Below are 14,514 nucleotides of genomic sequence, written 5' to 3'. Positions count from 1 at the left end.
ATGTTGAATAAAAGTGGTGAGAGTGGACATCCTTGTCTTGTTCTTGACCTTATGGGAAAAGCTCTCACTTTTTCACCATTGAGTATGATGTTAGCTGTGGATTTTTCATACAGAGTTTTTATTATGTTGAGCTCTGTTCCATCTGCAACTTTGTTGAGGGTTATTATTATGAATGGATGCTGTACTTTGTCAAATGCTTTTTCTGCATCTAATGAAATGGTCGTATGGTTTTTATCCTTTCTCTTACTGATGTAATGTATGCCACTGATTGATTTGTGAATACTGAACCACTCTTGCGTCGTGGGAATAAATCCCACTTGATTGTGCTAAATGATTTTTTTAACGTATTGTTAGATTTAATGTGCTAATAACACTTTGTTGATGATTTTTGCATCTATGTTCATCAGAGATATTGGCCTTGTAGTTCTTTTTTGTGGTACCTTTATTTCATTTTGGTATCACAGTTATGTTGGCCTCATAGAATGAATTTGGAAATTTTCTTCCTCTTCTATTTTTTGGAAAAGTTTAAGAACAGGTATTAACTCTCCTTTAAATGTTTGGTTAAAATTCACCTGTGAAGCCATCTGGTCCTGGACTGTTTGTTGGGAGTGTTTTGATTACTGATTCAATTTCACTGTTGATAATTAGTCTGTTCAAATATTCTATTTCTTGCTGGTTCAGTTTGGGGAGATTATATGTTTCTAGGGATTTATCCATTTCTTCTAGGTTATCCAATTTGATGGCATATAATTTTTTATACCATTCTCTCACAATCCTTTGTATTTCTGTGGTTTTGGTTGTTATTACTCTTCTTCCATTTATGATTTTGTTTGAGTCCTCTATGAATCTGGCTAAAGGTTTGTCAATTTTGTTGATCTTTTCAAAGAACCAGCTCCTGATTTCATTGATCTGTTCTATATTTTAGTTTCTATATCATTCATTTCTGCTCTAATCATTATTTCCTTCATTTTCCTGGTTTGGGGATTTGTTTGTTCTTTTTCTTGCTCCCTCAGGTGTAAGTTAGGTTGTTTAAGATTTTTCTTGATTCTTGAGGTAGGCCTGTGTTGCTGCTATAAACTTCCTTCTTAGAATGGCTTTTGTTGCTCCCAAGAATCTTGGACCATTGTGTTTCCATTTTCTTTTGTTTACATGTATCTTTTTTTATTTCTTCTTTGGGTCAACCAAGAAATCATTCATTGTTTACTAGCATGTTATTTAATCTCCATGTATTTGTGTTCTTTCCAGGTTTTTTTCTTGCGGTTGATTTCTACTTTCATAGTGTTATGTTCAGAAAAGATGCATGGTATATCTTTTTTGAATTTGTTGAGACTTGCTTTGTGGCCTAACATGTGATGTATTATGGAGAATGTTCCATGTGCACACTGCTGTTTTAGGATGGAATGTTCTGAAATATATCTGTTAGATCCATCTGATCCAATGTGTCCTTTAAAGCCACTCTTTCCTTCTTGATTTTCTTTTGATCTACCCATTGATGTAAGTGGGGTGTTAAAGTCCCCTATTGTATTCCTATCGATTTCTTTCTTTGTTCGTTAATAGCTGCTTTATATATTTGGGAGTTCCCATGGCAGGTCATAAACATTTAAAATTGTTATATCCTCTTATTAGATTGTTCCCTTTATGATTAGGTAGGTCCTTCTTTGTCTCTTGTAACAATGTTTTTTTAAGGTCTATTTTGTCCAATATTAAGTATTGCTACCCTCCCCTTCTTTTCATAATTGTTTTTCCATTCCTTCACTTTCAGTCTCCATGTGTCTTTAGGTCTGAAATGAATCTCTTCTACACAGCATATATATGGGTCTTGTTTATCCATTCCATCACCCTTTGTCTTTTGACTGGAGAATTTAGTCCATTTACATTCATAGTAGTTATTTATAGGTATGTTTTTACTGCCATTTTGTTACTTGGTTTTGGTTGTTTTTGAGGTTCTTCTCCATTCCTTTCTTCCCTTGCTCTCCTCTCCCCATAAGTTGGCTTTCTTTAGTGATCTACTTGGATTCTTTTGTCTTTATTTTTGGTATATCGAGACTGGTTTTTAATTTGTGGTTACCATTAGGTTTGTATACAATATATTCTGCATATAGCAGTCTTTTTTTAAGGATTTTTTTTTTTTTAAGATTTATTTATTTGACAGAGAGAGAAAGATAGCTAGAGCAGGAACACAAACAGGGGGAGTGGGAGAGGGAGAAGCAGGCTTCCCGCCAAGCAGGGAGCCCGATGCAGAGCTCGATCCCAGGACCCTGGGATCATGACCCAAGCCGAAGGCAGACACTTAACGACTGAGCTGCCCAGGCGTCCCATATAACAGTCTTTATTAAGCTGATGGTCACCTAAGTTTGAACCTACTCTTTACACTTGTCCCTCCCCCCCAACTCCCATATTTTAGGTCTATGGTGTCATACTTCATTTCCTTTTACTTTGTGAGTCCCTTGACTGGTTTTTACAGATATGCTTATTTTCATTTCTTTTGTGCTTCCTACTTTGATTATTCATGGTTTTTGTTTTCCACTAACATTTCTTGTAGTGCTGGTTTAGTGTTCATGAATTCTTTTAACTTTTGTCTGGAAAACACTTTATCTCTCCTTCTATTCTGAATAGTAGCCTTACCAGATAGAGTATTTTTGGTTGCAGATATTTTCATTCAGGCATTTGAATATGTCTGGCCTGCAAAGTTTCTGCTGAAAAATCCACTGGTAGCCTTGTACATAACTTTGTTCTTTTCTCTTGCTGCTTTTAAAATTCTCTATCACCACTTTTTGCCACTGTAATTTTTTTTTTTTTTTTAAGATTTTATTTATTTGACAGAGAGAGACACAGCGAGAGAGGGAACACAAGCAGGGGCAGAGGGAGAGGGAGAAGCAGGCTTCCCGCTGAGCAGGGAGCCCGATGTGGGGCTCGATCCCAGGACCCTGGGACCATGACCTGAGCCGAAGGCAGACGACGGTTAACGACTCAGCCACCCAGGCACCTCTGCCATTGTAATTATTATGTGTCTTGGAATGGACCTTCTTTGGTTGATTTTGTTTGGGGATGTCTGTACCTCCTGGATCTGGATTTCTACTTCCTTCTCCAAATTAAGGAACTTTCCAGCTATTATTTCTTCAAATAAATTTTCTGCCTCCTTTTCTCTCTCCTTTTCCTGGGATCCCTATAAGCAAATGTTATTATGCCTGAGGGGGACACTGAGTTCCCTAAGTTTTCATTTTACAGAATTTGTTTTCCCCTCACCTGCTCAACTTGATTACTTTCCATCACTCTGTCCTCCAGGTTGCTAATCTGTTCTGCTTCCCCTAGTCTATTTGTTCCATTTAGGGTATTTTTAATTTCAATTATCATGTTCTTCATCTCTGTTGGTTTTCAATGTTTTCTCTTTGTTAAAGATCTCACTGAAATGTTCCACTGTTTTCTCAAGTCCAGTAAGTATCTGTATGGTGGTTACTTTAAATTCTCTATCAGGCATATTACTTACCTCTGTTATGCTTAGGGTGTCTTTTGTCTATTGTTTTGTCCTGCTCTTTTATTTGGGACACATTCCTCTGGTCTCCTCATTTTGTCTAACTTTCTGTGTTTGTTTCTGTTAGGAAATTCAGCTACATATCTTGTTTTGAAAGTAATGGGTGGAGCATGCAGTTTTAACAAGGTTAAAACTCTGCCAGAGGAGATGTGTCCCCGTCTCTGAGACCAGGCCAATCCACAAGGCACACACAGGCAGGGTGCACAGTTTTAATAAGACTGGCCACCACTACTGCAACTGAGACCCCACAGCGTGCACAGTGGAGAGACACAGTGTTGGCAAGGTTTGCACTAGTCTTCTGGGGAAGGGGACCCACAGCACCAGGCCTGAGGCAGGCCCCGCTGAAAAGGCTGGGTGCATAATGTAAGCAAACTAGGTAGTGAATGCCAGCTCTAGGCTGGCTCCTGCAGGTATGTGAGTGTTTATGCTGGAGGGCGGCGGAGGGAGAGTGAGGAAGGGGAATGGCACCCACCAGCAACTTTGTTCCTGGTGGAGTCTTCCAGTAATCTCTATCCCTCTGGGACATACTTTGAGATTAGTAAATAAATCTCCCTCCTGTAAGCCCCAGGCCTTTTTCAAAGTGCTGCCACTATGCTCTATGTCTGTAGGCTGTTTGTTGGGCGGTGGGGGTGGGAACTCAGTTTTCTATAGCCCTCAAGGCTCTCCCGGAACTGAACCTGCTTTTTTAAAGTTCTAGGCTGTAAGCCACACTGGTTGTAAGAACTCATGAAATTCAGCCCCTCTGGTTTTCAAAGCCAAATCTGCACGCAGGCTCACAGTATGAGAGCACGTCCCTCTCCCCTCTCCATGCCTGCAGGCCCCTCCCACCAGTGGGCAGACCCATGGTCCGTTTTGCTCCCCACTGCATCTCTGCCCTTCCTATCCTCTTTGATGTGGACTCCTCTCTACATTTTGTTGTGGAGTCTGTTCTGCCAGTCTTCGAGCCATTCTCTGGGTTATTTACCCTGATGTGAGGGTTATCTAGTTGTATCTGTGAGATGAGGTGAGTGTAGGGTCCTCCTGCTCTGTCATCTCCCCCCCACCGAAGTCCCTGAGCATTAACCTTTATGTTTGCTATCCACAGAAAAACTGCTAAAAAGACTTTACCTCCCCTATCTCAACTTCCAGTAAAAATAAGCAAAATGAAAACAAGTCTCAAAGTTGTGTTTTAATAGTTCCATAGTCTACTGTTGGAAGTGTGCCCAGAATTCTATCAGGGACTGACACAGACTATGCAGGGCTGAAGTCCATGCAGAACTTAGGCTCTAAGTCCCAGGGGCCTGTTCCACGATGTTTTCCACTAAAATATTTTTGTAAGTACAAAATCTTTTCCACCGGTTTTCTAGGAGTGACTACAATAATAAAATAATTTCTCCAGGTCAAAAAACTGAAAATCAACAAGAATCACCAACATGTAAAGCCCAGCAAAAAGAAATGAAGAGTGTTTCATTTCCAGGAAGACAAGCTCCTTGCAAGAACTCATGAAGTACCTTCAGTCTATCTGGGGTTAACATGTTTAGATGGGTGATCCAACTGACTAACTCTCCCTCAGCAAGATGCATCCCCACCTTTATGTCTTAACTTGGGCTCTAAAATATAGGGTAAGTACTCATGAATAACACCACCACTAAAAGACACATACTAATGCACAGGATTTTGCAGAGCTAAGATAGCACAAGTGATTAAAAAGAAAATTTTTTAAAAATCATACAATAATAATTCATTATTATCCTGAAAGGTTGGCCTGTAACAATTTTTAAAACAGCCTTCAGGTGCCACAAAACACATGAATAAGGCTGACTATTGGCACACGGACATGTGCACTCCAGGGTGGAGATCTGGTGAGCTGACCTGCCACTGTCCTCCGGTGCTCTGCCAGGGTGTACACCTCCTGCAGCGCCCTCCTCTGGTCCTCACTGAGCGGTGCCATGAGGAGCTGGTACCAGGCAGCATCCCGATTCTGCACAGCTGTTGCACGGGAGGGTGGGGCGGGGGAGGCGGGTGTAGAAGAAGAAAGAGAGTCTAGTGCCATGATAATAAAAGTACGATGAGCTGACTGCAGACAGTAAGAGAGTACAACACCATCACAAACACAAGGTGGTAAAACTTACTCCGGCAAAGGACTATTTTTGTAAACCCCCAGTTTACGAAACAAAAATACGCACTCTGTATCCAACCACGTGGGACGATCAGAGGATGGTTAACACACTGCCAATCTCTGCTTTGCCCAGGTCTCTGCCTCCTTCGCCATTCTCTTCCTCCTGAGGGTTTACTAACTATGCTCCCTAAACTCCAGATCTTGGCACACACCTCTACTCAGGTGCTGCCATTTTCCTCCAGCTTCTCAGAGTACCTGCAGCTTCAATACCGCTCCCCCACCAAGAACTCAAATTGGTGCTTTAGGCAAAACCAGCCCTCGAGCCTCCCAGGTTTTTCCATGTGGACAGCTTACCACAAACTCAACACAACTAAAACCAAATTTAACATCTAAACCAATTTTGGGCAGATCCCAAAACAACTTCTAACCAAAGGAAATTAAGGTAGACTTTAGAGAAAATATCTGAAGGGTTAGGGAGTAAAGACATACTTAGCAGAGCTTGTGTAAAAAACTGATATTCATCCACACTGCTGTCAAGGTCAAGCGGAGTGCTGAATCCCTCAAGGGCAGTCTCCTCCAACACTTCTTCATCCCAGTCGTCCTCCTCCTCCTCCTCTGCCTCCGCTCTTCCGTTATTGGACTGCACCGCTTGAGCGGTTACGTTTGTCTCCTCTTCATCACTTGAAATCTCCTCTGTGAACCCATTAATTATTTAAGAGGAATGAAAACACAAAAGGACAAAACATTCTGGAAATGGGAAAGTTACCACCTATTTTTACATGAAATGCTAAAAATAAACCTTTACCGTAGTTTGCTAAATTGAAAATGACTTTATCCTCCTCACTAAAAACAATTTCCAAGTATCCCTAAATCTAAAGTCTGCTGGACATTACTACTGTTTTGCTATGGCTGCCTCATACTCTTTAATACAAAAATGCTATTTAATCAAAGTCCCAAATTGACTTTTCTGTCAAAAAAAAAAAAAAAAAAAGACAAGTGTATGGTCAGTGCATGTGTTTTAAATAACAATGACCGGGCGCCTGGGTGGCTCAGTTGGTTAAGCGACTGCCTTCGGCTCAGGTCATGATCCTGGGGTCCTGGGAATCGAGTCCCACATCGGGCTCCCTCTCAGCAGGGAGTCTGCTTCTCCCTCTGACCCTCTTCCCTCTCATGCTCTCTATCTCTCATTCTCTCTCCCTCTCAAATAAATAAATAAATAATCTTAAATAAATAAATATGACCTCCCACTGAAAATCTGGTCTTATTTTTTTTAAGATTTTATTTGACAGAGAGAGACACAGCTAGAGAGGGAACACAAGCAGGGGGAGTGGAGAGGGAGAAGCAGGCTTCCCGCTGAGCAGGGAGCCCGATGCGGGGCTCGATCCCAGGACCCTGGGACCATGACCTGTGCCGAAGACAGACGCTTAACGACTGAGCCACCCAGGCACCCCAAGAATGTTATGGTCTCTTAACAGTCACCTAAATTGATTATGAACTGCTTAGAAGTGCTCAAATGAGATCATCCCTGCTAAGAGAAACAGAAAAATACAGAAAGAAAAATTAGCTACATGTGGGGTGAAAAGTTGAGAGCTGAATTGTATATCATCATGGATTATTTTATTTTCAGTGACAATCTGTTTTAAGCAGTTAGCCCAATACTGTAAATAACCAGAAGACAGTAAATGCAGAACAAAATCAACCTAAAAGGGAAAGAGCTAGAGTAAACCCAAACTGGGCAATATTACTCCAAAAATAATAGTTCTATAAACATACCACACTGAAGCACCTGAATTAAACTGTGAAGCAGTTTTAGGGGTAAGGCAAGAAACCCTAGTTTTGATCATTGTGTGTGTGTGTATAAATGGCAAAGGTATAATTACAAAGAGCAAGAAATTCCTTTCCTAATTAATCATTCTATACTTCAGTGGAAATTCAACAGGAAAATCTGGGAAAGTACTAGGAAAGTTTTTCTCAAGTCATATTAGTTATAAACCAACAGTTTACAAAACAAAAAATTAGAGAACATAACACTCTGAAAAAAGGAATTCTGTAATTGTTGACCTACACTTAGCAAAAAACAAAACCCTTCTAATAAAGAAGCATTACTGCAAAAGTTCTACGTGGTATTCAGAAAAACAAAATAGAGGTGCTTGGGTGGCTCAGTTGGCTAAGTGTCTGACTCTCGATTTCAGTTCAGGTCATGATCTCAGGGTTGAGAGACTGAGCCCCACATCAGGCTCCAAGCTGGGCAAGGAGCCTGCTTAGGATTTTCCCTCTGCCTCTGCCCCTCCCCTCAGCACACGTGCACATGCTCTCTCTCTTTTAAATTTTATTTTGAGAGAAAGAAAAATCAGATCAGAAGATGTGCGCAGTTTTAGGGGTTAGGGACTGGTACCATTCCTTGTACATGAACAAACCAGGATGATGCCAATTAAATGTAAAATATTTTAAATCTACAGTCACCAAAATCATAGAATTTAGCATCAAAAATAAAGATGTATGTTTTCCATAAGTTCTGATTTTTCTCATTTAAAGAAATGTCTGTTTTTAACCAAAAGAGGAAAAACTCCATTTGGTGTTGGATAATGTTATTTCCTGGACCCAAGTAAGTAGTTTTCTGCAGTATCATTAAATAAAGATCTAATATCCTTGACTCTAACAAACTTATTCTGACTCTCAATTAAGCAAATAACCTTCATTTGTATACTTTATTCTAAATTTATTAATACATAAACCATAAGTATCTCCCAAATATAGTTTGATTAAGAACCATTAAAAAACAAACATATCAGGCACTCTCTATTAATCTGCTATGCTGTCACTTCTGCTCTTAACTAATGGCTCATTTAATTCATGCTGCTGACTTCACTGACACTGTCGGCACAAACAAGAAAATGAAATAACTGGTTGCTAACTTATTATCAAAACCATCTGATTCTGTTATAAATGCATTTGTATTTCCCAGGGCGTAACAACATTCATTAAGTTCAATAATTACTTAAATGTCAGAAAGTGAACAAATCTAAACCCTGTAAACCCACCCCAAAATATTTGTTAAATGTGCAACAAGCCAAATGTAACTGTTTAATGACTCCAAATAGACTAAAATTTAAAAAAAATGCATGCTCAAATCAAAATCAATTCTAGCACTCATTGCAATTAGAAGACTTTACCGTTTTCTTCCATATCAGCCTTCTCCACTTTTGAGCGATCTTCGCGGTTTACCAGTTGCCTGGTAGCACAGACCTGCTTCAAGCCAAGGAAAAGGAAAAGAATTGAGGGTACAATCTGTCCCACTACAGCATCTACTGCAGGAGGTCGATTTTGCAGTTCCAAAAGGATACTCAGTCCTATTATACACATCTTCCGGTCATGATGCCTACAAATTACAAAGAAAAAAAATGTGCTCATGAGAAATGAGGATAATTGAAGAAACTACAAGAAAAAATGGCCAAGGTAATATTTTAGGGTTCATTCAATAGAATTATACAGAGGTATCCTAGCCCCCGTTTTGTACCATATGAAATCCTACATAAATCAAATTTTGTAAAAACCAATTATCATCAAAGAGCTACAGAAGTCTGTAATTAATATGGTGAATCTTGATATAATATCAATTTATGATATGAATGCTATATCTGGACCTTGGCATACAAGTTCTATTAAAGCAAGAACACCTGTATTTGACAGCATGAAATTCCTAACTAACGGGAAAAAGGAAAAATTTAGACTCTGTCTTCTGCATTAGATTGGTCTACAAGGTTTCTTAACACATACAGTGTACACTAACCACAGGTGCCAAAAGCTATTCAGAAACTCAGCATATAATAAGGTGAACTTGATGGCTCTAAGTAAATCCATTAAATGTTCTCTGCTTTAACATAGGATAAGAAAAATCTGATTCTGAAGGAAAAAAGTTTGACCAGTATACATTATATACATTTTTCTGTTTCTTCTAAGTGGTTTAAAAATATTAAGAATGGCAAGACTACTATATTTGGTATAACACTCCCAGTAAGCCATCGTCAGAGTTGAAATTTTAGCATAATAGTCACGAATAGGTGTTCAGTAACTGGAGGAGGGCATGTACCTACTACTTGGCATCTCACTTTTCCTAAGTTTGAAAACTAGGAGAGTACTTCACATAAAGACACCCTCTCCCACTGGGGCAGCACCTGGGCTACAACAAACAATCCTTCTTTCTGACCTCATATTTGAGAACAAGCTCCCCTGAGATCTGCAGGGTTCAATATCCTGGGGCAAGACATCTTTACCAAACTGGCATTTTCCTTAGAAACCTGACCCCATTTAGAATGTTTTTGCCTATAGACACTTAATAGTCATGGAATCAGATCGACACTTAATTCTTGTAGCCTCAAGATATAATGCTAGCACATAAGTCAAAAACAAGTAGGGATAGGCTATAACTAATTTTCAGAGACTGTATTCTTTCCACTAGATTATACTACTGAAACACATTCTTAATTCTCTAAAAGTAAATATTATGTTAATACACTAAATATTCTTTAAAAAAATTATCTTTCTATATGCTATTATACACTTTTAAAAGTCAACTTTCCAGAAAGAGAAATGTAGCGTAAAATCCAAAACACATACCCAAGAAAACAATCTGTATCATTCATCCACTGATTTATAAACTGTACAGTTATAGGTCCAGGGTTGTGAGGCAATTGAATTTGTTCTAAAGTATGTAGCAGCAAATCAGGGTTGTAGTACAAGGCAGCAATTGCAACCTGAAGACACATGGTACGGAGCTCACTAGTTTTGACTCCTCGGGTTAATCTCTCCAAAACAAGTTGAACAAAGAGTGGAATGCACTAGAGGAAGAAATGAAAAAAAGAGTCAACCATATACATAGAAACCAGGTAGAGAGTGTCGATAGTCTTAATGATAATTAAACCTTTGCTTAAATTGTTTTTAGAGTTATTCAATAAATTCATATTCTCATAAAACCCAGAGATTAAATGGCCAAAAAGAGGTCTGAGAGCAGCAGTGTGAGGAAGTCTCCTTCCTTTCTGAGTGCAGATTACAGTTAGTTGAAGATTGTCCCACAGGAGTCCACACTCAAATGATGGCAATAATCCAAATGTAGACTCAGCCACTTCCACATTTAAGGTAAAATGACTAGGTTGGAATTTTTCTTTGTTAAATCAAATCGAATGGGACTGAAAATAATCATGATGTAATCAGAAGTTCTCCTGAGAAAGAAAATTTCAATCACAGGATGTAATATACAGTGTGGTGACCACAGTTAATAATGCTGTATTGCATATCTGGCAGTTGCTAAGTCGATATCAAAAGTTCTTATCACAAGTAAAAAAATTTTATCTATGGTGCTATATGTTAACTAGACTTACTGTGATCATTTCAAAACATAAATATCAAATCATTGTTATGCACCTGAAAGTAACATGCTACTCGTCAACATCGCAATAAAAAAATTCCTGTTAGTATAAGACTGAAGAAAAAATGATGGCCTTCACAATGAAGGCATCTGACTCCAATCCTACAGTATTGATGAACTACTTTTATTAGAAGTATTACCTAATAGTTATTTTCACTGAAAGGGATGGGCTGAAATGATTTGTGTAAAACAAAATTCTGAGGTCTTAATACAAGCTCATTTTAAAATTAAATGTTAAAAATCAAGGCTTGAGGGGAGGATTGGAGGACCAGTAAGAGCACAGAGGAGTATGAGGGTGGTGAAGACACTCTGTTACTGGAATGGTAGATATATGTCATTATTCATCTGTCCAAACTCATAAAACGTATGACACCAAGAGTAACCCCTAGGTGGGAGAGATGGGGTGGATGGGTGATGGACACTAGGGAGGGTATGTACTATGGTGAGCGCTGTGAATTGTGTAAGACTGATGAATCACAGATGTGTGCCCCTGAAACAAATATTACATGTTAATTAAAAAACAAAGAGTGACCCCTAGAGTAAACTGTGAAATATGCATTCTCAGTGTAGGCACATCAACTGTAACCACTATACCACCTTGGTGCAGGTGTTGATTAACAGAACACTGCATGTGTGGGGCAGGAGGATATGGGAAATCTCTGTATGCTCAATTCTGTGAACCATAACTGCTCTAAAAAGTCCATTAAAAAATAAAGTTTCGTCTGAGGGTTGCTGGGGGGGAGGTGGGTGGAGGGATGGGGTAACTGGGTGATGAATATTAAGGAGGGCACTGGATGTAATGAGCACTGAGTATTACATGCAACTGATGAATCACTAAGTTCTACCTCTGAAACTAATAACACACTATATGTGAACTAACTTGAATTTAAATAACATTTTTGAAAGAAAAACTAAAAAATAAAGTTTTGTGTAGAAATTTGAGTTAAATTTAATGTTTTTGTAGTCCAAACTATAAATATATTAGGATCAGCAGAATACTAGCCGCCTTTAGGAGGATATATAAAATTAAAACACATAACTACACATGGTAATTTTTTTTTTTTTAAGATTTTGTCAGAGAGAGAGAGAGAGACAAGGCCCAAGCGGGGGCGGGGGGGGGCAGCAGGCAGAGGGAGAAGCAGGCTCCCTGCTGAGCAAGGAGCCCAATGCGGAACTCGATCCCAGGACCCTGGGATCATGACCCGAGCCTAAAGCAGACACTTAACCAACTGAGCCACCCAGGCGTTCCTACACATAGTACTTTTCAGATTGAGATTTTATAAAGAGATGACTAATTTGATGTTTGATTAACCATATTGAGGGGGCACCTGGGTGGCTCAGTCAGTTAAGTGTCTGCCTTGCTTTGGGCTCCCTGTCTGCTTCTCCCTCCGCTTGTGCACTCCCTCTCTTTCAAATAAATAAAATCTTTAAAAAAAAAATAAAAAACCTACTGAATTCTTCTCAAATTCTGATACAGAGCATTCAGGTACCACAACACATGTAGGATACAGGCTATATTAAAAAATATTACTATGGAAGAAAGGGGAACTCTCTTGCACTGTTAGTGGGAATGCAAATTGGTGCAGCCACTGTGGAAAACAGTATGTACGTTCCTCAAAAAGTTAAAAATAGAACTACCCTATGATCCAGTAATCGCACTACTGGGTATTTACCCCAAAAGTACAAAAACAACACTAATTCAAAGAAATACATACACCCCTATATTTATAGCAGCATTATTTACAATATCCAAATTATAGATAAAGCCCAAGTATCCATCAGTAGATGAATGGATAAAGAAGATATGGTATACCATACAAAAGAATATTATCCAGCTATAAAAAAGAATGAAATCCTGCTATTTGCAACGACGTGGATGGAGGTAGAGTATATTATGCTAAGTGAAAAAAGTCAGAGAAAGACATACCATATGATTTCACTTGTATGTGTAATTTAAGAAACAAAACAAGCAAAGGAAAAAAAAGAGGCAAACCAAGAAATAGACTCTTAATGATAGAGAACAAACTGATCTCCAGAGGGGAGATGGGTGGGGGGATGGGTGAAACAGGTGATGGGCTGAAGGAGTGCACTTGCTGTGATGAGCACAGGGTGATGTGTGGAAGTGCTGAATCACTATATTGTACACCTGAAACTAATATTACACTGTAAGTTAACCACATTGGAATTAAAATTAAAACTTAAAAATTTTAAAAATTGTTACTACAGTTAATTATTGTGAATCAATGAAGCCACAAGAAAATGTAAACTAAGCTTGAAAAGCTCTTCTTGAGATGTTTTAATAATAAAGTTTCATTTTAACAAATATTTACTATTATACACAAAGCCATTAAGAATACAAAGAAACTGGGGTGCCTGGGTGGCCCAGTCAGTTAAGCGTCTGCCTTCGGCTCAAGGTCATGATCCCAGGGTTCTGGGATCGAGCCCCGCATTGAGCCCCACATCGGGCTCCCTGCTCAGTGGGAAGCCTGCTTCTCCCCCTCCCACTCCCCTTGCTTATTTATGTTCCCTCTCTTGCTGTGTCTCACTCTGCCAAATAAGTAAATAAAATCTTTAAAAAATAAAATGAATAAAACTAAAATTATCCCTTTTAAAACAAAATCAATTCTGGGGACTGATTATGCAGAATACTTCTATATACTACTATGGAGTGATCTACAGGATGGATATATGATTATGTGAAGAAAGCAAGATGGGGAAAAAAATATGTATAGTATGCTACTGTTTAAGAAGGTGAGGAAAGAAAAAAAAGTGAGGAAACAATGAATACACCTGTTTGCTTACTTTTTAAAATGAAAGGATGAACGAAAAATGGGGTGGGGGAGATGGGGAAATAAACTAAGGGTAGAGGGGAAAGGGATGGAAGCTAGACTTCCTTGAATACACCTTGTTTTGTAAATTATACTTTAGAGAATTACATATAGGTTATATATTTAGAAAAAATTTTAAAGCATTCCTAAAAATTAAAATAAAATGAAATAAATGAATCACACAAACAGGGGTTATTTTAAAGGACTTTAAAATTTATGATTTGACTATATTCTGGCTATATATATCCCTAGCATATGGATATACCCTGGAGATAAAAAGAGCTACTAAAAAATCTTAAATGGTTAATAGTAATCATATGTTTGTGATAATATTGGTATAATTACTCTGACACTGTATATTCATATTAGTGGGATAAAACAAGGGAGTAATTATGATGAGAACCAGGATTTTTGGTATGGCAGATATAGATTCAGATCAATTAGGTTAAGTAAAAATGATGTAGTCCTGAACTTGAATTGGAAATATCTGTGTACTAACAATAGGCAAATCTTAAAATGATACAATATGTATTGCTTGGCTTTCTTGTGGAAATAATGACCAACTCAATAACAATGAATATCTCTTGTTCTCGTAATCTTAAAATACCATTTCGCAGCATAGGGCAGGAAA

The 14,514-nt window shown here is 38.5% G+C and overlaps 1 protein-coding gene across 1 annotated transcript in view; it reads right to left on the bottom strand.

The window, feature by feature from the left end:
* IPO8 (importin 8) overlaps positions 1-14,514 on the bottom strand; it is a 71,757-nt gene that overhangs the window by 4,088 nt on the left and 53,155 nt on the right. The window contains exons 21-24 of the mRNA XM_025879751.2: positions 10,248-10,468; positions 8,804-9,009; positions 6,120-6,323; positions 5,384-5,500 (exon numbers count right to left, since the gene is read on the bottom strand). Coding sequence (XP_025735536.1) covers positions 5,384-5,500; positions 6,120-6,323; positions 8,804-9,009; positions 10,248-10,468 — 748 coding nt within the window. The remainder of the gene's footprint in view (positions 1-5,383; positions 5,501-6,119; positions 6,324-8,803; positions 9,010-10,247; positions 10,469-14,514) is intronic.

This window comes from Callorhinus ursinus, unplaced genomic scaffold, assembly GCF_003265705.2.
Source record: "Callorhinus ursinus isolate GAN/ISIS: 27379988/994484 unplaced genomic scaffold, GSC_fseal_2.0 scaffold27, whole genome shotgun sequence".
Taxonomy (NCBI): domain Eukaryota; kingdom Metazoa; phylum Chordata; class Mammalia; order Carnivora; family Otariidae; genus Callorhinus; species Callorhinus ursinus.
Note: the sequence above shows the minus strand (reverse complement) of the source record. Positions and strands in the feature narration are given on the sequence as shown.